This window comes from Corvus cornix, chromosome 12 (genome assembly GCF_000738735.6).
Source record: "Corvus cornix cornix isolate S_Up_H32 chromosome 12, ASM73873v5, whole genome shotgun sequence".
Classification (NCBI taxonomy): domain Eukaryota; kingdom Metazoa; phylum Chordata; class Aves; order Passeriformes; family Corvidae; genus Corvus; species Corvus cornix.
Window position 1 is genome coordinate 13,516,122 of NC_046342.1, and position 23,738 is coordinate 13,539,859.

Below are 23,738 nucleotides of genomic sequence, written 5' to 3' on the forward strand. Positions count from 1 at the left end.
AGGGAGAGCTCTGAGGACATAGAGGGGGTCTCCAAGTGACAGTGGGGTCGGGGTGTCCCCTCCAGAACTCGGTGCAAAGGAGTAAGTAAAAAAATTGAGGAGGAGAGCAAGTAAAGTGCATCCTTTCGCTGAGAGCTAACAGACAGGAGACATTAAGATCTGACATACAGAGAAAGGACAGCTTTATACCATCTTATACACAGGACTGGGTAAAGATCTTATATGCAGGCAAAGGGATGGCTTTTTCCAAGTGTCCTTTATCTGACCTCTAGCTCACTTCTCCATGATGTAGCTGCTACCTTTTGATTGTGTACCAGTGACAAGATTGGGGTTACACAGAAGCAAAGTAAAAATGCATTCAGGTCACAGACATAAAGAAGAACTGAAAAAACTTACAGACGGTCTGAGTTTGTCACAAACAGATGGGTTAATTGTCTAACCTGGTTTAGGCTGATAGAAAGTGACTGGACTTCTCACACTGGGTTTCACAGACAAGAAGCAACAGACAAGCCAATGCTAAAAGACTTGAAGCAAGGAGAGTGAGTTGGTTTGGATCTGGACTTTCTTGAGGTAATGAGAACAGAGAGAGTGAGGACAGCATGGAGAGGAGGGTGGTAGGTACTCACGAATGGTTAAATCCATCACTTGAGAGGCCAAGCAGAAGACAGGATGCTCATACATTTCTCTCTTTTTCCCTATAAAAGAGGATTTGGGCATGCAAGAGGCTTAGGTCAGAGGTAAAGAGGTTATAAGCTATAGGTCAGAGGAAAACTTCATATCAGGTTAAAAGGAAAGCCAAAGAGTATTTTGGGATACACACAGGATAAAAAGAAGGAAGGGGGAAAAAAAAAAAAAAAAAAAGAAGAGGGTTAAAATTTGAGATCTACTGGATTAACCATTCAGCATGCCCATGAGTCACAAGAGAGCTGTGACCATGACTTTAGAGGTTTGCTCTAAACTGTTTGCAAGAATATAATGATCAAAACATCATGAATAGAGGGAAATAAAATTTCATTGGTTTAAGGCTCCAAGATACTAAGGATTTCAGCCTTCAGTATCTATTTCACAGGTATTTCTTCATAAGCATAGCCTCAAGCACTGCTGCCACTGATTTGGTTTGGCGTTTCTGACAAATGTGCCTTAAACATGTGGCTATACAAACGTCATTCAAAAGCAAGATTTCAAAGCCATGTCTGGCACACAGGAACACGTCTCACCAAGGTAAACTTGTCATTTGCTCTTCTAAGGAAGTATTTGACTATACAGTGGACTATGCTTATGAGAGAAAACCTGATGCATGCAGCTGGTAGATGTTGGGTTGTTCAAATTAACAATCCCAGCATGCTTGGAAATTGGTGTTACAACCACTTTTGTAGAAATAGCATCAAAAAGTGGCTGTGGCCAATCACAGATAAAGGAAGAGAAAAGCAGAAGAGAGCAGATAGTGTGGAATGAACTATTTCTCTGAAAAGGCAGCTGGAAAAAAAACCACGTTTGTTGCTTCAAAGTATTCCCAGACCTAAAAGTCACAGTGCAAAAAGAGAGGGCAGATAATTAACACAACCAAGAAGAATTGAGGCACAAAAGGAAAAGTACACACTAACTGTTCTACTTTGGAAATGAATGCATTTTTACTTACAGATCATAAAGTTTGTTTTTGCATAGATTTATCTGAAAGAAGAGAGCAAATCTTACCAACGAGTTAGTGATACTTATACAGAGAACCTAAGGGAGCCAGGGTAGAAGCATCCATCAACAGAAAAGCTGTTTTTGATTCTCAGTCCTTCTCCATCCTTGTCAAGTATATTTAAACATTGCATTTTACAGAATACACCAATTAAAGTATCCTCTGAAGTTGAGTACTTTGATAAATTGTCTGATAATACAGTGCTTATGAAACCTTTGTTCCTTCTCTATTTTTGTCACTCATTACCAAGTCAAGAGTTGATAGACATCCTTTTAGTGCCCAATTCTTAAGTGTTTCTCACTGGATGCATAACAATGAATTCATTACCACTGGTACACAATTTGCATCATTAGACAGAAAAAAAAAGGAAAAAGAGAGGACATGTCATGTACAGAACCTGGACAATTTGCCGTATAATAACAACCCAATTTTTCATGTAAACAAGAACTAAGAACAAATCAGAGGGAGTTTTAGTTTGTTTGTTTTTTCTCCTCTCAATATTGTCCTATAGGGATACAACAATAATCTTGGCTGTGGGAAAGCTTCACATCACACACAACAGAAACCCAGAGTCTAGAGCAGAACATACCATTCATCTGGAACACACAGGTTTAAGTAATTGGGAACTTGGAAAAAGTTGAGTGGGAGTTTCAAGTTGGGAATAGCAGCCAACAAGGTACCAACATAAACTGATAACATATAAAGAACGACTGAATCATAGAGCTTCAGTAACACATATCCTCCAGCAAACTTTAAAATGTCTTTTTGATGGCTACATGTGTCTCTGGTCACTGATTATTATTCTGCCATAACTTAAAAGGTCAATAATATCAGCTTTGCCAGATTTAGAGTGACAAGAAAGAAATCCGATGCAAGTATGGGATCACTGATCAATGACTGCAATGCAAACTGCAAAGACAATGAAACACTCCCAGAAAAAAAGACATTTTAAATTGGCTACAAATGATTAAACATAGATTAAACAGTTTTTCAGCTTTTTATTTTTCATTTGTCTCCTGAATGTCACAAGCAATTAGCTGCAGTATACCTTCAGCTGCAAAGATGACATCCCAAGTATTTTGCAATTTGTTTTTTAAAACCACGACGAGTCTGAATACTACACCACTGGCCAAATGCACTAATGATCAAAGAAAAAAAAGCCACAGTTCTTTTTAACTGTTTCCTCTCTCTTTTACAGAAAAAGAAACGTTTTGCATAGCTTCCATTCTTAATTGCTTCTGAAGCCAACACCACAAAAATGATTCTGAATCACAAGTTTTATTTACAAGAGAATAAATAGCAAATGAGCTTCTTTTAAAGAGCTCCCAGCCACAGTTGCCACCTAGAAACATAAGAAAAATTGTAATTTCACAAAGAAAGAGCCTTACCTTCAATTTTGGCATACTCTGATAGTCGAGTATAATTGACTAGAGCTGCTTGCTCCAAGCATTTACGGATGACTGTTTTTACCTCCTCTTGAGGGACTGGAGTAACTATGTCTTTCATCAGAACCTTGACACAAGAAAATCTGATTTGTTGTGGCGTCAGGCACACAGAACTGCTTTTCTCCAAGCCCAGCACAAACATCCATTCCTATGCTGGTGCTGTGTGGCTCTCAGGGCATGTGTACAATCCACTACAAGGTCACCTTGGTCAGCCTGAGATGTGGGACTGTGCTGTATTATTCCCCTTCTGTATCTATGCCCTATGGCATGTCCTGAGATCTGTTATGAGTTTTAGGGTATGACATTAAGATCTATCACAATTTGCCCAGTCCCAGGCAATGTTCTGCCCTTCCCAGGCTCTACTGACTGATTTGTGTTTGGGTCTGGGCTTGGCCATACTGCAGGTTAGCAGAGGAAGGATGTTGGAGCAGCAGGAATGCTGGAATGGGGATAGGGAGGGTCATGGTGAGCAGGTTTTATACATCCAGAGGGAACAAGTCTGCCTCAAGATGGGAATTTCACCAGGCAGCAGCCAGGCATTGCTGACAAGGGTCTGTGGTATGGCTCTTTGCAAGGCAGATCCTTCACTCTTATCTATTAACACAGACACAGGCTGTGCTGCCTTTAGTGGTCAGGCTACACACCTGCCTCTCAGCTGAGGCAGGAGACACCAATCCCACCCAAGCCCCACACTTCAGTGTAAGCTATCATTAATTACATGTCCTATGCAAAGCCAACAGCTTCTCAGGCTTTTCTAGTTGGAAGGATACATGAATACAGGTCATTCTAATGACCCTCTACTATTTCTATGCTTACCCTTTCCAGCAGTGACAGAGTTGCTTTCAGTGCACCCTCTGGACGGCCAAATGGAAAGCAGTACCTAGAAAAAGCACATCATCTTAGCATTAGACCAAGTGCACATGAACAAGCCTTTCCTGAGTGATAAGGATGCTTTCCTAAATATGTCCAAGCAATTCTCCAGTCTCTCGGCCTGGAATAAGCAGTCTTTCTATAGGGTAACTTTCTGAAAGGGTTTGGTGTAGGCACTAAGGCAGCAAAAGAAAATACGGGTTAGTAATAAGCTGATAGTTTTAGCAGTTTCTTAAATCTGGGTGTCACCTGGAGAGTTTTTAGGTCTCCTTGGAGAAAGATAATACCATCTTCTTCTAAAAATGGGGGGGAAAAGCTCCTCTGGAAAGGACATTTACTTCCAGCTGGAGACCTGGTGATGCACCAGGGTACAGGTAATGCACATCACCCATCTGTGTGTGAATGTGCACAACCTGCCTGACCTTACCAGTGTGCTGGGGGCCACTGATCCCTTTTTGGGAGGGTATCAAACCTTTTCCATACTTTGACATCCCTGCAGAAAGCCCTGCCTGTCAATACTAGGGAGAAGATAAAAGAGTAATAACTGAGCAGAGAGGAACAGAGAAGTAAGAGGGTAAGGGATCTTTTGTTGTTATAGTTTAGAAAAAATCCACAGCTTTACCATGCCTATGGGAGCAAGATGGTTTGAAATATCCTTCAAAGGATATATATTTAAAATCACATACCAGCTATGAACACGCTTCACTGCCCTGTGTAGGTCTGTGTCACTTATGCAAAATTCCTGTATGCATTCAAAACCTGCCTTTTGGCTTTGCTGCTTATAGGAGGGAGCTGTGAGGAATCATTCCTCTCGCATTCACCCTGGGCTCTGTGCCTTTACCTGAAATGTGTGATCTGATTCTCCAGCAGCACACGAAGCCGCTCCTTGATCTCTTCGAAACGCTCTTTCTCATCCACGGTCACAGTTCCTATCCCGTCAGGCCTGCAGGAGAAATGCCACAATGACTCAGGCTCCACCTCAGCATGCAGCACACTGCCCTTTCCAAAAGGAACCTCACCAACTGTGAGACCCGGGACAAAGGATGTGCCATGCTGAGACAGGGGTGGCTGCAGCAGCACTGCTGCCAAGGTATCAAAAATAAACAAATAAACTGGTATCCTCTCTCACAGTGGTAATCTATGTATGGACACCTCCCCACCCCCTTACTTTCATTATTAAAGAAGCTGGGAAAAGCAGATTCCCTTCTAAATACAGGTATATGCAGGGAGTGCAATGCCTCACATCAGGATTGAGCCCGTTGCTGGCAAAAGAGGGACTGAATTTCTCCAGAAAAATTCAGCTGCTAATTTAACACAATTCACAGTATAAAAGAATATCAACGACAGACATACATATAAACAGAATATAAAATTCTGCACTCCTTTCTAACCGCTGAATCACCCCATTATAGAGATTTCTTGAAGTGAACCATCTTCAATATATTCTGCTGAAATGTGCCTAAAGAGTGACATGCATTTTGCATTGAAAATGCGATGCCTCTTTGGGCGTTTAATTTTAATTTATAAAAATGAACACATTATGCAATTTATCACAAATTTTCTCAGACTACTTGATGCTCCTGTATTTAAGGAGTGCACAGGAGTGTGTTGTGAGACACCCAGATCCAGCTGCCTTGGGATATTTCTCATCTTTCACAGAGCACAGTGTGCAGACAATCCATGCCAAGGCTCTTTGTGGGGCTGGATAATGCCGTGGTCCCTGTACTCTTCCATCCCATACTTCTGCTGATGCCAACCCTGCCAAGAGCTGAGAGCAGAAATCCCCTCCTTCTCCCCCACACCCACATGGCACAATCCACTACACAGCAGCATCCCAGGCAAGAGGAAGAGAGCAAGTCTAATCCATCCATCCACCAAAGGGATTGGTCAGGCACACAATCATTGGCACTCTTTCTATTGCTGGAGAGCAAAGTCTAAGGATTTGTGTACTCCTGGGCAACTCTGCTGGCACAGGCACTCTTTAGGTAATGTAAGACGTCTTAAAATTGAACAAATGTTCTTACTTAAAGGCCTCCTCCAGTGCTCATCTTAAGCTGCATAAATCCGCAGTACTAGACTGATTTGATTTTACAAAAGACTTGGCAAGGGATTACAAAGCTTCTAATGAACCTCCTGACAGGGGTTAATTGGTTGGCTTTATTTTCCTCTTAAAGAATCAAAGGCCCTAAACTTTAAAAAAAAAATCTATAAAAAAATAAAATCTATAAAATCTGTGCAATAACTTCTCCTCAACCCTACATTTAGTAAGCTCTTAATATCATAAATATGAACTCTGATATTCCAACACAGGTGAATAAACCATTGAAACATTTGGGAAGAAGAACTTGCAAACCATACATGATATTTACTGCAAAATTTTAAAGCTAAATATACATTAAATAAAACTTGAAACATAGACACAGAAAAAGACTTGAATACCAGGGCATGTATTTAAAGTTAAACAGCATTTAATCAGAATCTTTGTTTGATTATTTGCCAAATTGAGTTGTGTATTAAGGAAAAAAAATAGGAAAAAAAGATTTAGGCTGAAACTTGGATAAAATGTCTCAGCTGGGGAACACATTTCATAAACAATTTTGGAAGTATGGATCTGGTCTCATTAGTAACTAATTAGTACTAGTTATTTTGAAGAAATGAGCAAGCCACAAAAAATTCAAATTAGATTTTGAGCAAAAATTAATGTCTTAACATGCTTAATATAATTTATTCCAAAGTTCCATAAAATATTTAATATTCAGATAGAGATGTCCATGCTTTTTGTGATGCTGTGCACCTCACAGTGCCTGGTTTGCTCCCAGGCAGAGAGAGATAATTCAAGGCAGACCACAATAAATGCCATACATTAAGGTGCAGGGTTGAAGCCCTCGTTTGACTTTTGGCATTCAGTCCTCCCCCTGTACCCACAACAGCTCAGAGTGTCACTGGGTTAATTGTGTCAGCACTGACAAAACAAGGGAGGAAAGGCTGCCTGCCCTAGTAGTGATTTGCTGAGGGATTGGAAATGGTCTGAAAATTGTGTTACCCTTTTCTGGGTCAATAACCTCAACTGGTGAGATTTAATGGCAGGATCTGACAGCTTGGGCTGGGTTGCAGCCCTCTCACATGAATCTCAGCTTCTTGCTGTACTCAAAGCACTCACCATGTAACAACTTCTGGTGGGCACCCAGCACAGGCTGACTTGACAGTATCAGTTGTGTCCTGGCAGGGCAGTGGCAGCTCTGGCAGCATCACTGACCCACACAAAGACAAATGGTGAGCTCTGGAGGGAAAACCTCTGGCCAATGTGGTTTTTGACCAAGTCACAACACCTGAAGGGATGCCAACTAAACCCCTGAGTCACACACACACAGTGAAAGCTTAATCCTTTGGTCTTTCCCTTTCTTAGCATCTGTGTGAGCCAGGAGGACACAAATCCAGTGGCTCCAGCCACCAGTCCCTCCATGCTGGGTGGAAGCACAAGTCACTCTCATGTCTCATGCAAACTTGAGACAATCTACAGGTCAGCTGTAGCCATTTTTGGAGCAGTGTGGATGTCTGGAAGGGCCTGCCAAGCAAGAGCCATCACCACAGCAAGGACTCCCTTTCTCACCCAGCTGTGGACTATATTGCATCTGACATGATGAGCATCTCTTGAATCTACCTTTCAAATTTTCGGCAAACCATTTTCTCACTGTCCTTCACAAAGTTGACATTTTCGTCAGCACGATAGGAAAGATGTCATGTCGGCTGCTTTTCAAGTTGTTGTCACAGTGGTTAGCACCAGTTCTGTCATCTTTGCTTTCCTCACAATCCCCCATCTTGAGCCATGTCACAAATAATAATACTTCCAATGTTTCTGTCAAATTTCAAATACTATAACCCAGTTGCACATCTTTGGATTTACTAGTTATGTTAATCTATGTTGCTCATCTTCCCAGAAGCTGAAGCATTAGAAACTCATTAATTAGTGACAAATGCAGGATATAGATAGAACTGGAAAAACACTACCCAAAGCCTTCCACTTAAATTATTAGCTCGATAATTTTGAAACCTAATTAAATATTCAAGTCAAATATACTTCGAAAATATAATCCTTCTGAGGGAACATATTTCTTTTCCTTTTTGCAAGAACACAAAGGCTATACAGCTTAGCATCACTGTAATTTAAGATTCACTTCTGTGCTCTAGAAAATTTCAGTACATGGCTGATGGGGCTGAAAAAAATCCCCAGGAGAAGCTCAAGCTGCACAGCTCATTCTGATGCTTACTGGTAATTTTGTTTTCAGCAAAGGTCTCCAGCTCAACTTTGATATTATCTATTTGATCTCATGGACAGAAGCACCAACTCCTCCAGCAAGCAGCATCTCTTGCAGCTGCAGGAACTGATGTTCTCACACACAATCCACAACCATATCACTATTGCACTGAAGCAGTGATGAGAAGTAAGAGGAGAGCAAAAGGGTGAAAAATAAGTCTTGGATGTACATAGTATATACAAATGCATGAGGGACAAAATGGGTTTGGGTCTAAGAATTCAGTTGGACAAACAACATTAATGTCTCCATCTGTGTGGAGACACAATTCCATCCAGTTCTCTAGCTCTTGCTCATGGGTACTTGAGGTGTACGGCAGAAGTTGTGGGCAGAGAGGGAAGTAAAAGGGCAAAAAAGGCAAGAAAAATAACTAACGAGATTTTTAATTATAAGTAAACATGTTTCAGATCACTCCTTCTGCTGCAGATTCACTGTGTTGGCTCTAAACTAGTAAATTCCCACTGTAAATATTTCATAGGAAAAGTTTTAAATGCCACTTTCCTAATCCCCCCATGTTTTTAAGTTTTAAGCCCAAAAACAACATCATCAACAAAGCAGGTGGTGAAATTAAAAAAAAAGGGTTGCAATTTAAACAGCAAAAATGATATTCCTTGTATAGCTTAGATGGTTTGTGCAAATCCTGGGGTTAATTATAAATTATAATTAGGACCTGTGATCCTAAGGCCACTGCTTTATTCTACAAGTCCCGCCCCCCCCCATGCCCTTTTCTAATTATACCCAGTGCCCCAGGGCTAGTTATGCTGCTAAAACAAATATATCAAAATGATTTTTTTAACAAAGATTAATATATGAAGCAATAGCATGCATTTGTATGCAATTATAAATACACAGTAAAGCTCGAGCGCGTTAATCTCTTTGACATAAGCCTCCATGAAATACCATGTCGGCTTCTAAATGAAAAGACATACCATCTTTTACACCTTTTATGTTTAACTTGTCTACACTTTTTTTTTTCCTGGGGAAAATATTGCTTACACATAGCAAGCAGATCTCTGCATGCACTGTGAGCCCTGGCATGCAGAGCCGAGGGAAAAAAACAATGTCAAAAACTGATGCAAATAATTTGATTTTTTAAGTAACAACTCAAATATAAAACACGTGCTGCCTTCAGCTCCCTTGCTGGTTGCCAGGTGCAGCACATATGAGCTATACAGTAAACATCGATGATTAGTGCCTTGGACGGCATGTGTCAGGAGAGGCTTTCACAGGATCCCAGGCAGGAAGAATTGCCGGCGTGCAGTCCCACCGGTTGCACGGGGACAGGCTCTGGAGATGTGGGCAGGATCACGGCCGCCTCTCACATCTCCCCCAGCAGACCAGACCTGAAGGAGTCCACCTGCCTAGAACCCTAGGAAAAAAGCCTATTCAGCAAACACCAATTTTCCCCCTACTCCACTTTCTTTTGGGGACTCACACCATGTGGGAAATGTTGGTGAGAAGCCCTTTGTTCACCCCAGCGCTCTTGGGCACTGCCCCAGCCACCCATGAGGTACTGCCAAGCATGGGAACCATTTAATCTCCCAGTTCTTGCCTTCCTTTCACTTGGGCTCTCCTCCACACTGCAGCACCAAGCCAAGTCACGGCTCATTGATTCTCATGTGCGATCCGCACCCCTGATGCACTGTGCCGGCACCGGATGGTTTCTGAGCCCTGCCATCCTACACCCATTGTGATGAATCACGTCAGCCTCTCACACTGAGCTGGTGACCTGCTGGTGGCTGGCAAGCCAGCCCTTCAGCACAGGCAGCGCATCCCATCCGACAGACAGTGGGAGCACCTGCTGTGTCACCACAGGCTGATTGTGGAGCTGGATGGGACACGGAGCCGGCACCTCACCACAGGGTTACACCCTGCCAGATTGAACCTGCCTTACTGCAGCCAGGGCAGGGCATCTGAATGAGATGTGGAAACTCAACACAAAGCTCTAAGGAAGTACACGAAGATATCATGATAAAGTATTTATGTATTTACTACTTAAGGGACCAAAATAATCCTGTATTTCTTTTGTTTCAACTAGCTGTGTGGAAATCTTTATATGAAACAGACCAGATATGTAATGACAGTATAATGGAAAAAATTGCAGGTATGTCATGTAGAGTTTTCATTTCCTGAAGGTTTATGACAATAGCATTATTTCTGCTGGGTTACAGTAGTAAAAACAGTAATGAAAGCTAATGGTAACATTAGCTAAGGAAACAGTTTCTTCTTGAAAACAGGTTTGAGGCCAGTTTACAGAAGAAAGGGAAGTCACTAATATACCCAGTTAATTAACAGAGAGACTTGTAGCTGCTTGGATCCTAGGTAAATCATCATTGAACAACTTGCATAATATTGTGGTGTTTGGTTGTTATTAGACTGGAGGGAATTCAGTCCAGCATCCTGATTTTGATAAGCTCGGTCTGCTAATATTTAGCATGCAAACGATCAATATTTAAGTCTGATTTTTAAAAGTTTGGGATTAACAAGCACAAAAAGAGTTTTTCATGGTGCTAACTTTAAAGTTTAAAAATAATGCTCTATTCTATGCCTAAATCAAAAAAAATGCACAAGGGAAACCAAGGCCATTCCTGAAAGCCACTTTTTTGCAAGGGTCAGGAACCACTGCTCAAGATTTAGGCACTAACTTTGGACCTAGAAAAGCGCAGCTCAACTTTCTGTTCCACAATGCCTCTCCCATGTGCAGACAGGGAAGCAGTGAGGCTCCTCTAATACATCACTTCTTTGTGTGTCAAACAACACTGGCAATACTGTCACAGCCCTCTGACATGAGGACAGCGAAAACCTGGAGAGAGAAGACAGGGAAAGACCTTGGTGCCCATGTAAATCCTTTCAGAAGTTTATCCCAAATCACAGTGTCTTTTCAAAACCATTCCTGCTCTTGCCTTTTCTAGTTGTCTGGAGGACTATTGACAAAGAAAAGCAACATAGTGGTGGTACCAAAAGCAAAGAGACATCAATAAACATACAACATGTATTGCTGGATGTCTGGATAATTCCGTGTCTTTATTACCTGTCACCTATGTAAATACATCAGAAGTCACATTTTTTCATAATGATAGGTCTTTACAAAAGGCATCCTGTGATACCAAGTGGACCAAACTCCATTACTAGCTAATGAGTGACCACAACAATTAAAAAGCATTGAGTTCCTTGGCCTCAGTGAAGAGCAAGTACCTGAAGACAGTAAACCAAGTGGACATTGCTCTTGCTGGTCCCTGTTTTCCTCACACCCTGAATTTGCATAGTCAGGTGTCTCAGGAGGTGAAACTTGGGGCAAGTAATTTACATTAAACTCCATTTCTACTTGTGAAAAAGATGAAATTAAGAGAAAAATTAAGGTGACTGTCATGCAAATAGCAGTGATTTACAGCCTTGGTATGGAGAGATCATGTCAGGGGTCTGAATAAGATACATGAGCCCAAAGGAGGGGGAGACCAAACTCTGACATGTAAGGCAACAGGGCTCCAAACTGTCCACAAAATCCCATTCTGACCATTTCACCTGCTGCGGCCGCAGGGTCAGCTCCAAGCTAGAGATGCATTTCCACCAGCAGCCTTCCTGCTCCTGTCCTGGCTGCGGTGCGGCCGTGCTGCCGAGGCAGGAGCTGGACAGGCGAGGAGGCATCATCCCCACGCTGACGCCTGTCATCCTGTCAGCCTTGACCTTCAGGGTGTCCTCAGCATCCGCACTGCAGCCTGCCTGCACTTCCCGCTGACTGCAAGCGACTGTTGTCTCACTGCCTGACCTTATGCAAACACGATACAAACAGACAGCCCACCTCAGCTCCATCACTGTCTGCTGCTAATACAGGAGACTGATAGCCACATGAAATTACCTCACTGCTCGACCTTCATTACTGGGTGGCATATTCTGTCTGACAGCCAACCTCATCCTGGGGAAAGCGAAACCATCCGTTCAGGGGTTTTTACTGTCTAAAAGTGAAGGAACTCTTTTCTGTGAAGAAAATCAACACTTCTCCACATTCAATGGAAAAAGAAGCCTTTGTCAAAAATAAAAACGCCTTGTAACACAGTCTTTCCCAGACCACTGTGCATCCCAACAGCAATGCAATGCATGGCTGCTCCACAGATGTTCTGTTGAATGCTGTGCCGGGTCCTGGGGCAGGTGTGCCACCTTGACAAATTTTACATGGAAAGTTTCAGCTCAGCCAAGAGCTGTAAGTTTCCTGGGGAGAGCAGGGCCAGTCATAAGGCAACGAGCAATGTATGGACACAGCAGGTGGGAGGGAGGGACAGAGCTAAAGCAAGCTTTACACACGTTGCAACTGCATGGGTAAATACTGTCTTTCAATCGGTCTCTGCCAGCCAGCTCGCACATGCACGATGCATGTGGCCTTAACAGCTTTCTGAAAAGAAATCCTGACTCTTCCACTCAGATATTCATATTGCTTAGAGTAGGAACGAAAGATACGAAGTCACGTTTTTCTTTGAGACCCACCGTGGTCCCTTTTTGTGACCTTCTGGTAGCAAAAGCCAGATACTGCACCCCTTGGACTCCATAACAAACTTTTGGGTGTTAACCAGAGCCTGCCCTTGGTGGGAACACGCAATGCTGCAGCCTTGCAGCTCCCACACAGAGCCTCCCGCAATCCCCAGGCAACAGAGAGACGGCACAGACCAAGAAGGAACATGAACCTTCAGCTTTTGGATGTGAAGTCAACTGTCAGCTAAAGACAGCTAAGTCATAGCAAAACACCTCATTCCTTTCTTGGAATATTTTAAATGAGTGACTGAAATAGCCCGTCTGTGGCCAAACTGCCCCTCTGGTAGTGCCCAGCAGCTCCCGGCACAGCACAGCAGCCACACACAGCCCTGGACAGCTGTATAGCATGGGACTGGTTTGAAAGCATGACATATTTCTGAGCCCACAATCTCCAGCCCTGTGGAGAGGGAATGGAAGGTTGTCACCTTGGCCCATACCATCAGACAGCTCCTGCCGCCAACCCTGATGAAGAGAAGGCTTCAGCCCTGGCTGTGCTGGACTATGTACAGAGGTACACGGGGTAGCTGTGATGAGCATCCCACCTCCTCTCTGTTATGGGCCAGACGGGCTTTGAGCCAGGTCCTCTTCCCACACCAGCTGTCTGCTGAGATGAGTCCTCCCTAGGACAAAAGGCAATGGGGCAGCCACTTTCACTGCCTGGTCCCATCCCCTAAACACCATGTGAGCCATCTTCTAAACACACACCTAAAAACCTAAGTCTCTGATCCCCTACGGGACTTGGGTGCCCAAATGCCATCCAGCTCCCAGGAGAGCACATGACCCGAATGCCAGAGTCAGGTCTCCCTGAGCCGTGGGGATGCAACTGCCCAGTGTGCTCAGTGACTGAGGCACCTTCAGTAACACACTCCTGTGCACTGCACACTTTCGCTTACCTTTTTGGCTCTGGATTCGGCTGGGTTTTGGGCTCTTTCTTTTTTTTGGACTCCTTTTTGGAGTCCTTTTTTGTCTCCGTTTCAGTGGCAGAGGCTTTTCCCCCCTCACCGTCTGCACTTGGCTGTGACCCACCAAGTAATTCTGCCATGAGTTGGCTTGGGGGGAGTGATTGAAATGCGAGGGGCAAGGCCGGCAGCAAAAGTGAAAGAAACAAGAAGAAAGCATGAAAAACCTCAAAATAAAACGAAAGGAACTTAAGCTGAAAGGAAACAACTGAAATCATATAACAATTGGCAAAGAAAGAATGAATGAGCAACGGAAAGTCAGAACTAAAAAAGAAACTAAGGAAGCAAAACTTGGTTTCCACGACAAGATGTATGAAAATAACTGCAAAACCAAGTGGCAGCCTTGAAATGTGAAACCTGGGCAATGCATGTCATAATTCAGGTTGATATTTACCAGAGGGTATATGAAAACACCTAATTATTTTATAACATTCCTTTCTTCAGCAGCACATGTAGGATACAAAATATCTCAAAGTATACAATATAAATTAACAAAAAAAGCAGAAAAAGAAGCTGCAATAGATGACACAGCTGTCAACAAAATAAACAGGGGGGGGAAAAGCACAGCTCCAGTTCCTCCCATCAAAGGTTTGTCACATTTGAGAGAAAGGAACTGCCTTCTTCTGAAACTTAAATTGCTTTATAATAGAGCAAGATATAATTTTCTGTTACATCTAAGCAATTTCTGAACTGACGTCACGTGGACTTTAAATGAGACATGGGTGCCCAAGGGCTTAAAGCCCTTCTGAGCACTGAAGTTTGATACTGCTGAAAATTTCACTGCTACAACTTGTCAGATCCTCTTGCACAGCAATTAAATCAGCACAGAGTATAATTTACTTCTATTTATTCAACCTGTGACAGACACAGGGACTGCAACCTTATCTTGTTCAGAACTGCATCTTAGCAGGTGCCTGGGCAAGTAAGTTAAAAACCTTCATTTCTGGATCCTCTATGTGCATTTTTACTGCTTACATTAAACAAGCAATGAAACAAACAAACAAATTGACTATGCCACTAGAAATGCTGCTGCCAAACATCCACTGTGAAAACAAATTGGGGACTGTTGTGCATTATCCAAGGAAACCTATATTTGACAAAGTCATCCCTTGTTGGCAGGGCGCTGCTAGCCAAGAAGAACTCCTTACCTGTTGCCATGAACATGTGATGCACAAAAGGCAAAGCTGTAGTGAAGTAAGGTGGGGTCAATCATAGCTCCGTTTTCTGCGCGCTCTAGCAAATCTCTGAGGTAGCAGAGATGTCTGTGACAGCCTCTCACTCCATTACGTGCACAATACTCATCTAGCACAAAGACCTGGCCAGGACTAAACCAGCCCTGTTTAGAAATAAAGAGACTTGATTTTAAATATAAGTTATTAAATACAAAGGCTATCAGATTTGGAGGTGTAGTGATCAACTGTTCTAATAAGAGAAATACAAACCTAAGGCTACATTAAGGAAAAAGGAGAGAGGTCACTCAAACAATACAGTCTGTACATCATCACTCAAACACAGCATATACTCAGTGCAACCATTAACAAAAACATATTATGCTACAATTAAAGGGAAATGTTATTTAAAATGCTGAAAAGTTAGGCCAGTTCATGTCAGCACCTAGCAAAAAAGACCAAAGGAAAAAAAAGACACCTTTAAGAGATGACAAAGGTTTGGTTCTTTAAACAGTGTGAAACAGTAGTCTCATTCTGGGGATGGGATTGTACATTTGGCCAGAAGCAGAAAGATTGATCTGGGGGAAAGATGATTACACTGAGAAATGACTTCTCTTGCATCTGGCAGGTAGGAATGTCCTGCAGATGGAGAAATGCAATTCTGCAGTATCAGAAAGGGACATTTCCCATTGTCCTTATTGCGTGCCCCTGGCGACACACTCTGACATGGCCCAGCCCCTTGGCACCGAAACAAGGGGAGGTCTGCTCAAGAGCAGGGTTCCTTTACACATCCAGGAACCTCAGACCATTTCTTTGTATCAGTCCTGGTGGGACTGGCGACACAAGGCTTGTGGTGCAATGTCTGGACTCCCAAGGAGGATGCCCTTCCCTGCAAGGAGACAGCTCCGGTGAAGGTCCCGGTACAGCCAAAGTGGAGCATGCCTCTGCCTTTGGGAAAGGCACTAATGAGAACAAGAATAATCTTGTAGATTGCTTTTCAAAATGCTGCAAAATTGTCAATATTTACATGGAAATTTGGGTGCTAAACAATTGCTAAGACGCAGCTCTGGAATGCATCAAGCTGCAAAATCTTTCATCATTTAATTGAAAAGTTCCTGCAGCGGGCGAGAGAGTAGTTGAGGCAGAGCACTGCCCCTATAGGCAACTTCTTTGCCACCCCATCTGTTACCCCAAATGCTACATCTTAGAAACAACACTGCTGTGAAAGATTAAAATATATTTTCTACCACTCAGATGACACCAAATCTTTTCTAGATGCCAAAATAGCTGCTTTGAAAAGAGTTGAAGAAATATCAATTAAGAGCTCAAAGACATAGAGAAGGATTTGCTCATCCTTATTGGGCCAACTCCAAAACAGATTGAGAAAAGAATTAAAATAATGAGGGGAAAATGATAGCTATAGGGAGTAGCTACAGTGCTGGGATCACTAGAAGTGCACATTTCAAAATGAAGACACAGAACAATGCAGATGGGACGGCCCTCTGGAAGGCTATTTTTTGGGAGGAGTATATTCGCCTTCTCCACTTTTAATGGTATTTTTGTCTGCTTTTTGGTTGGTGGTATTGTGCTTGATTCTGAAGTTCTTTATGTTGCTTGTTTCTTACATCCTTGGACCATCCCTTGTCTCTCTTCACATAAGTCTTTCACGATCGGGAATGGTAAAAATATGGAGATACCGTGACTGTTCTGCTTTTGGATACAGCGGTAGAAGTGCAGCTGAAATTGTTATGTTCACCTAATACAAACAAAGAACTCATTTCTCCCTATGGGGTGAAATCTTGGCTCTACCGACAGTGATGGGAAGGCTGGTACTGATATCATTGGAGTCAAGTATCAGAGTCTGAGGCAAAGGAAGCAGAGGCTGAACCCAGTAATCTAGAACATCCCACACTGCTCCCCTGAATCAGGGTCTGGGATATGCTGGTTCTCAGGAGAACAGAAGGGATGGGGATCAACACTCAAAATCACTGCCATGGTGCAATGAGGGGAAGCGTGAGCAGAGCTCAGAGGTTCAGTGATGAGCCCCAGACCTCATGAGAGCACAGGCAGCAGATCCAGAGCCCAGAAGGACCAGGAGGTCTTCCTTGGTATGGCAGAGGTAGGAAATGAAACGCTGCTGAACGGGGATCCAATGGAGCAGTAAATGCTGCTCCCCACAGCCCGAGAAAAAACCCCAGGGTTTGATGAAAGGCGGTATTTAGATCCCCAACATCTTCAGGCAGATCCTGGCTCTTGATGAAGATTTGCCTGGCCCAACCAGCAGACACGCAGCCAGCCTGGCAAATGCAGCTGACAGAGATGACACATGGGGTGTCTGTCCCCAGCACAGATAGGTACAGCTCAGCATGGCCTCACAGATTGTCTCCAATGACATGAGGAAACCTGGAAGGGACAATGGAGGAAGGACACAGAGCACAAGGAGCTCCACTGACTGTGTTCAACAAGCTGAACTGCTCTGATAAGGAGGCATGTCCCAGCACCAGCAGGGAATGCCAGGGGAGCTTTGGAGCTGGGAAAAGCAAGGTCAGGGCTGGTGACACATAGGCCAGTTTTCTAAAGGCAAAAGTAACTTTTGAGAAAACCAGAGTTTTTGAGGGAAACTTCACATTTCAGTAGCTGAATTTTCCCATTTATCATAGTAAAGCCAAGAGAACTTAATCTTGGCGGCCTGTTTCATGGATGTCTTAACCTGACTCTTTCACATCATCTCAGTTAGGCTGGGTACTCTGAAGATCTCTCCCCAGTACATGCTGTGCTGTATAATGCAAATTCCATGAATCCTGACACATCATGGGCAATACAGCTCCAGCAGAGAGATGGCTGTGTGAGCTGGATGCTGGCAGTGGGTGGGGAAGTCTTGGGAAGAGTTGGAGGGCGGTTTCAGAAACAACACACACATCCAAGTGAAAAGAATGAAGACCCACATGTGTGTGCAGTCCATACTAAGCTGGAACAGCTGAAAACTCTTCTCAAAAGTCCAGGAAATAGTATCAATTTTGTGGATGATGGGCAAGACCACTCTGTAAACTCTGCAGAAACTGTTCTTCCCCCTCCCCAGCACAGAGCTCTCTGACAGTAAACATCACTTCTGCCGTGGCTGGGATGAGTCAGCCAGGCTGTTTGTTTTCCTAGGGATGCCTGGCTCAGTCTGCGACTGGGCTCACAATAGTGTTGTTTAACCTGGTTCCACGGAAAGGAGGCAGTGCTGAGTTATGCCAGGGTAAGTCTTCTCTGGTACCTCCATGTCCATGTTTGAAAACAACAAGAGGTGTGACAAGGCAAAACTCTGTGGGACCTTGCATGGAATGTCCTGTAGGGAATAAGAATTGCCCAGTGGCACACAGTGGACAGAGCAGGCTTACCATGGGCTCACAGCTCCTCCAGCCAACTCAGCACAGTGCTATCACCAACATCCCAAAGACACAGCAAGAATAGTGGGAGCTTTTGCAGTTTTTGAGGGCATACCATAATCAGTACAAAACCATGGTAAAGTAAATAAAGAAGCACGTGAAACCAAGCGTAGGTGAACACAGGCCATTATTCTGTTCCTTCCAACACTGCAATGGGTGATTTGAAAGAAGATGGTTAATTGGTGATGCTCCACTCCGAAGAGGATGAGTCTTGGTGCTGAGGGGAGCTCCACTGCTCTGGTAGCTTCTAGCAAGGGCCTAAACATCTCCATAACAAGCAGAAGTGCGGCTGGTGGGTTTCTTGAAGAAAAACATTGTTAATCATTTTCACTGATGACCTCACACCTCTCCATGAGTTTAATTCAATGGCCACAGCTCTCTCACCAGGCCCAAGACTGCACAGAGACAAACCAGCAGCAAGCCAACCTCTCAGACATGCATGGATGGGGATGGTCTTCCTAGGGTCAGCCATGCGTGGAGAGCAGAAGCTGCATGCCAAAGTCACTGCCTGCCAGAGCAAGGACCTTGATGGAACCAGTGAGGAACCTGCTGCAGGTCTGACAATGCTCCCACCAAGCCTACTTGTACCACTTGGGTATCTGCAGCTAAAGTGCAGCCTTTCCCCACCCCATTCTTACCTCAGGGAATGTCCACAACTGTTCCTCCTAGCCCTGCCTCTCCTCAGGTAGGTGACAACTCACTATTGCTAGTGGCATTTACTGGATTTCAGTCCTTCAGAGGAGATTGGCCCTTGTATGTGGTGCAAGGAGCAGGACAGTGAGAAGAGCACCATGGTGGAGAGGGACGTGGAGGGCAGGATTTGAGAGCAACAGCCTCCTTGCCAACTACTCAGCTGTGTTCCCAGGCTGCTGCTTTTAACAGCAAGGCACTTGAGAGCTCCAGGGACTGCACAGCTGGCAAAGGCTCTTGGCATGGTGTGGTCTTTCTGATGAAGGAGCCCACCATGACACCCCAGTGTGCCACCCTGTGCAACAGTCCCATGCCATGTCCTCTGTTTCAGGATGCTCTAGAAAGGATTTATCATGTTGTTTTCTCAAAAGTTAAGAGCCTCTTCATCCTCCTTATTGAAAATGCTAAAAATTATTTGTTCAGGTTGCATTGTTATTGGTTATTTGTTATTTAAGCCCTTATAGTGCACAAGAGCCCTGAAGCACTGCACCCCAGCCAAAGGCTACAAGCTGTCCTGGAGCAGCTCAGTGCCACTGTCCTACAGTGGGCAAAGAGCTGCAACTGCTGCTCATGGGAGTACTCAGGATGGGCATGCAACTATGTGAGCATGGACAGACTGCAGCAGCACTGCAGTTATCCACACAGTCCCATCTGTTACCTGCTTGGGACCCCTGCTCATAAAGAGACACAAAACTGGGCTACAGTTATTCCTGGTGGGACTCCATTGACATGGGAGGTGGTACCAGACAGTCATCTTTCCCCTGTTCTTTCATCCTGAAGACTCTGGAAGGCAGTGCAGGAGGCTGCAAAACACTGCTCTCTACTTCACACTCCCACACTGGAGTTTTTCTTTGCAGGAAGAAACATTTTAAACATTGCAAACAGAAATTATAAAGACAGTGAGACTGGAGAAGAACAGCAGTCAGTTCACTGCAGGCAGCCTCTCAAAAGAAAATACGTCTGGGCCAAATTCAAACCTGGTGTAAACAGAAGTCAATCTTCAGCAACAGGGGGATTAGCCCCCACTCGCACTAGGTTTGACTTTGCTGCTTGATGTTTATACCACTAGAGACCAAAGAATATACTTGCCAGACAAGAATAGGAATCATTAAGTCTGTGGTCCAAAGTGAGGCGCTGAACCATCTCAAAGAGTGAAGCGTGGTCAAAGTTACAGGGATTGGAAGAGATAAATTCATCCATGCCATGCTTTTGAGCTCTATCTGCATCTGTTCATTTATACATATAGAGAAAGACACCATTTAGAGAGATATAAGACATTTTAATTGACAAATACAACAGAAAAAAATATACAGTATGAAGCATGAAAGCCAAGTATCTCCTCTTCCCTCCATTGCCATTAAGTTTTCTCTTTGCAGGCTGTACAGTACACTTCACCTCCCATTGTCAACTTGCATCAGTTATGGACTATATTATTGCATTTAGGCAAAAGATTTTAGAATTAACATCTTGTCAACTGCTCATTATAGTGCATTTATTCTGTACTTAAAACCAGAACACAAACGCAAGAATTCACTCTGCATCTTACAATAGACTATGAGTTAACAGAATTTTGGCTCACATAAGTAAATTAGCTCCTATTTAGATAGTTGTGGTTAATTGTAATAGATTCTGCCATTCTAATGAAGTTACAGCTTTTTTTCTCTACATTTACTAGCTTTTCTAGGTATCACATCAGTTACATTGTTCTTCCTCCAAATGCCAATGTTTGTCTTCCCCACGGCAATTTTTTTTCCTAACAGCAACTTTAAATGCTACCTCACTGAAATAAAAAGATGCTCTTTTAAGCATTGCTAAGAAGTTAAATTGATATGTAGTTTGTTGTCACAGAGGCAGTAACCCGACAGTGCGCCAGAGCTGCCAGTCATCCCAATGGAGAGACTGAATTTCCTCTGCCTAGATTACGAGCTGCCATTTTTGGGTGAATTAACAGCCTCAACGTATTCACACTTCTCTGCTTTGGGTGACGTTTATGGGCACTAACTCCTAGGGGCTAATTAATTAATCTCAACATGGTTAACTAAAAATACACCAAATTCAGCAGTTGAAATGAAGCTGCCAAGCCAGCCTGGGTGCGGCCAGCCAGGACCTCACTGGGAGCAGGTTTTGTTCTAGCAGCGGCTGGGGAATTAAAGGACACCTTTCACTAGGTTTTGTCTGCGCTCAGCTTCCTACTATATGGGTTCTTGCCAAATCCTCGACAAAGAAAATAGGATTTAAATCCTTCCCCTGTTCATAGCCTCCTAGGGGAACTGGGTGGCCTTGAAACAATGTGGCTGAAAGGACACAAAAATGCAGTTTTCCACACAAGGAGTATATGGTAACTGTATTTGTTTTAAAACAAAATCCCTCTTTACCAGAAGAAAACCCCCAAAAATCCTTAATTAAAAAGAAAAAAAAGCTTTAAATGAGAGTGAGAATGTTCTTTTATATATGTTTTTCTATTCAATATTTAGCTGTGAAGGATGGCATATCTTTCCAAATACCTCATTTGTGTCAGTGCTCTCACATAGTAATGATCATGGGTAGCAATCTTTACATTTTCTGTATAGTCTGTCGTTATCTATATACAAACTGTATAAATAACATCACCCACTGGAAAGAAATCAGACAAATTAAAACATGTAACATTTCAATTAGCTGCTAGCAATACTTAATTCAGCTGTAGCTGGCAACTTTCCTCATTATAACCCCACTGAATAAACACTGATGTTTTCCCCACAGAGGGTTAATTTTTGAGGGTCTGCTCCCCTGTTTTGCTCTGTGTGCTGGGTCCTGCTGCCCCCTACCCCTGCCTCCCTTCCAGGACCCAAATCCTCTCATCTGCTGGCAACTCTGTGCATTCAGCACCAGGACAGAAGAAGCGGCTAATGGTGCTGAGTGAGGTGTCAGCACAAGGGCTGGCTCAGGGGATGGGAACAACCTCCCTGGGGAGTGCATCACCTCCATGGCACCTCTCCAGCATCCCTGGGCATGGGATGTGAAACCCACCCAGCCCTGGGGCCTGCAGCACAGACTGACTCCTGTCTGTTTTGACAGCTTTCTGCCCCATTGTCTCTGTCCCTTTGGGCCAAGATGGATTTGATTGCATTCACTCCCGAAGAGTTCGGCTGTACTGTTTTCATTCCATCCCCAGTGCCCAGAAAACATTTTAACAGCTATTATCAGACTACTTTTAATGGCTTGCTGCTCTGCCCGGCTCCTCGGAGTTGACTGCAAGCTGACAAATTGGCTGGAGGCCTTCATTTACCAGCTTTGCTCAGAGATTTTATTACTTTTCAATTAGGAGCCCTGATACACTGTCAATCCTCCTGCTCAGCCAACGAGGCTCTGAGAGCTGAGTAAATCAGCTGGAAATTTGAAGAGTCCTCTAGCCCTTTAGCTGGTGAACTTTTTTGAGCATATGTGCTAGAAAGAATGTTTGAAATTAGTATTTTTTATTCCACACTAATAAGCTTTTCCCCACATTACATTCTGTGAGCAAGGTGGGCACAGAGCAGACCTTCTGCTGGTGGGAACCGACTGAAGCGCTGCTGGCTTCCACATAGCTGAGGGTCTGGCTGGGCTTTTTACAATCTCCCTGCCCCAGGCAGAGGCACAGACAGTTCCCTGCCAAGTGTGAGAACAGACACAGTGATTAAATGCCCTTCACAACTGTCCACAATCAGGGGCAATTTTACTTTCATGACTTTGAAGCCATGTCTTCCGTTGGGTGCCTGCTCAAAAGCCCCTTTGCCCCAAATCTCTCCTCCTCAGAACAACCACATGAAGAGAGAGACATCAGACATGGCACTAGGTGAGCTCAAGTGGCCAGCAAAGCATGATGAACATGACTTCTGCTCAGTCAGTGATTTAAAATGTGGATTTCTGCCATGGGGAGGAGGATGAGCAGCTGCAGCTCTCCCTGCATAGCCCAGGACCACAGCTCTTGCATGGCCAAACCATTTTGCACCAGCAGAGATGCAGGGCTGGGTGGGTGCACATCAGCACCCACAGCTGTCGTGATGTGACCTGGAGATGTCTGTGGAGAATGGTAATACAAATGTGTATTTCTTTTAAATGAAATATCAGCTCTGGGCCAGATGCTTCTCTGGGCCAAAATTCTTAAAAATAATAAGGAGCAGGTTAAAGAAGTCAATTCTATGCTAAACTCACCTTCCCTTAATTATTCTAAATAAACACCCCATGCACCTTGCAACTTACTTTTGTATTTTGATTTTTCCAGTGGACTCACTTTTAAAAATGAAATTAATGAATCAAATGATACAAAAAACATTAAACTTCATAGGCAACACAAAAAGAAAAAAACAGGTCTAAATATATTATTACTCTGCTTCAGACAAATATCTGCAATTTAAAATAATGCCAACATCTGCATATGAAATAAGTTCTATGTATAATCCACCTTCTTTCAAAATGGCCTATACAGTTTGATTTTAAACAAAGCACAAAATGAGAATGGCTAATATTCACACCCAAACTGTGTAGCCAATTTTTAAGTACTTTAAATTAATTGTTTCAGTCAAATACAGCTGCTTTTTTGACCCTGCTCTGTTATTCTAGCTAAAAAGGAAGGAGCAACCAAAGGAAGAAAGTTATATGATGCTCCAGTAATTTGCAATCCCTTCCCAA

General features: G+C 43.5%; 1 protein-coding gene across 31 annotated transcripts in view; it reads right to left on the reverse strand.

Annotated features, from left to right (window-relative positions):
- The window catches only part of CADPS (calcium dependent secretion activator), a 210,863-nt gene that overhangs the window by 66,638 nt on the left and 120,487 nt on the right, over window positions 1–23,738 (reverse strand). For 11 of the 31 annotated variants that reach the window (XM_039558671.1, XM_039558670.1, XM_039558664.1 and 8 more), the window contains 5 exons: window positions 20,178–20,314; window positions 14,947–15,134; window positions 4,844–4,945; window positions 3,949–4,012; window positions 3,076–3,199 (listed from right to left, as the gene is read on the reverse strand). In XM_039558671.1, the coding sequence (XP_039414605.1) occupies window positions 3,076–3,199; window positions 3,949–4,012; window positions 4,844–4,945; window positions 14,947–15,134; window positions 20,178–20,314 (615 nt within the window). Of the gene's footprint in view, window positions 1–626; window positions 696–3,075; window positions 3,200–3,948; window positions 4,013–4,843; window positions 4,946–13,732; window positions 13,889–14,946; window positions 15,135–20,177; window positions 20,315–23,738 lie in introns of all 31 variants that reach the window. The other 20 variants (XM_039558645.1, XM_039558650.1, XM_039558648.1 and 17 more) reach the window with 3 other exon arrangements.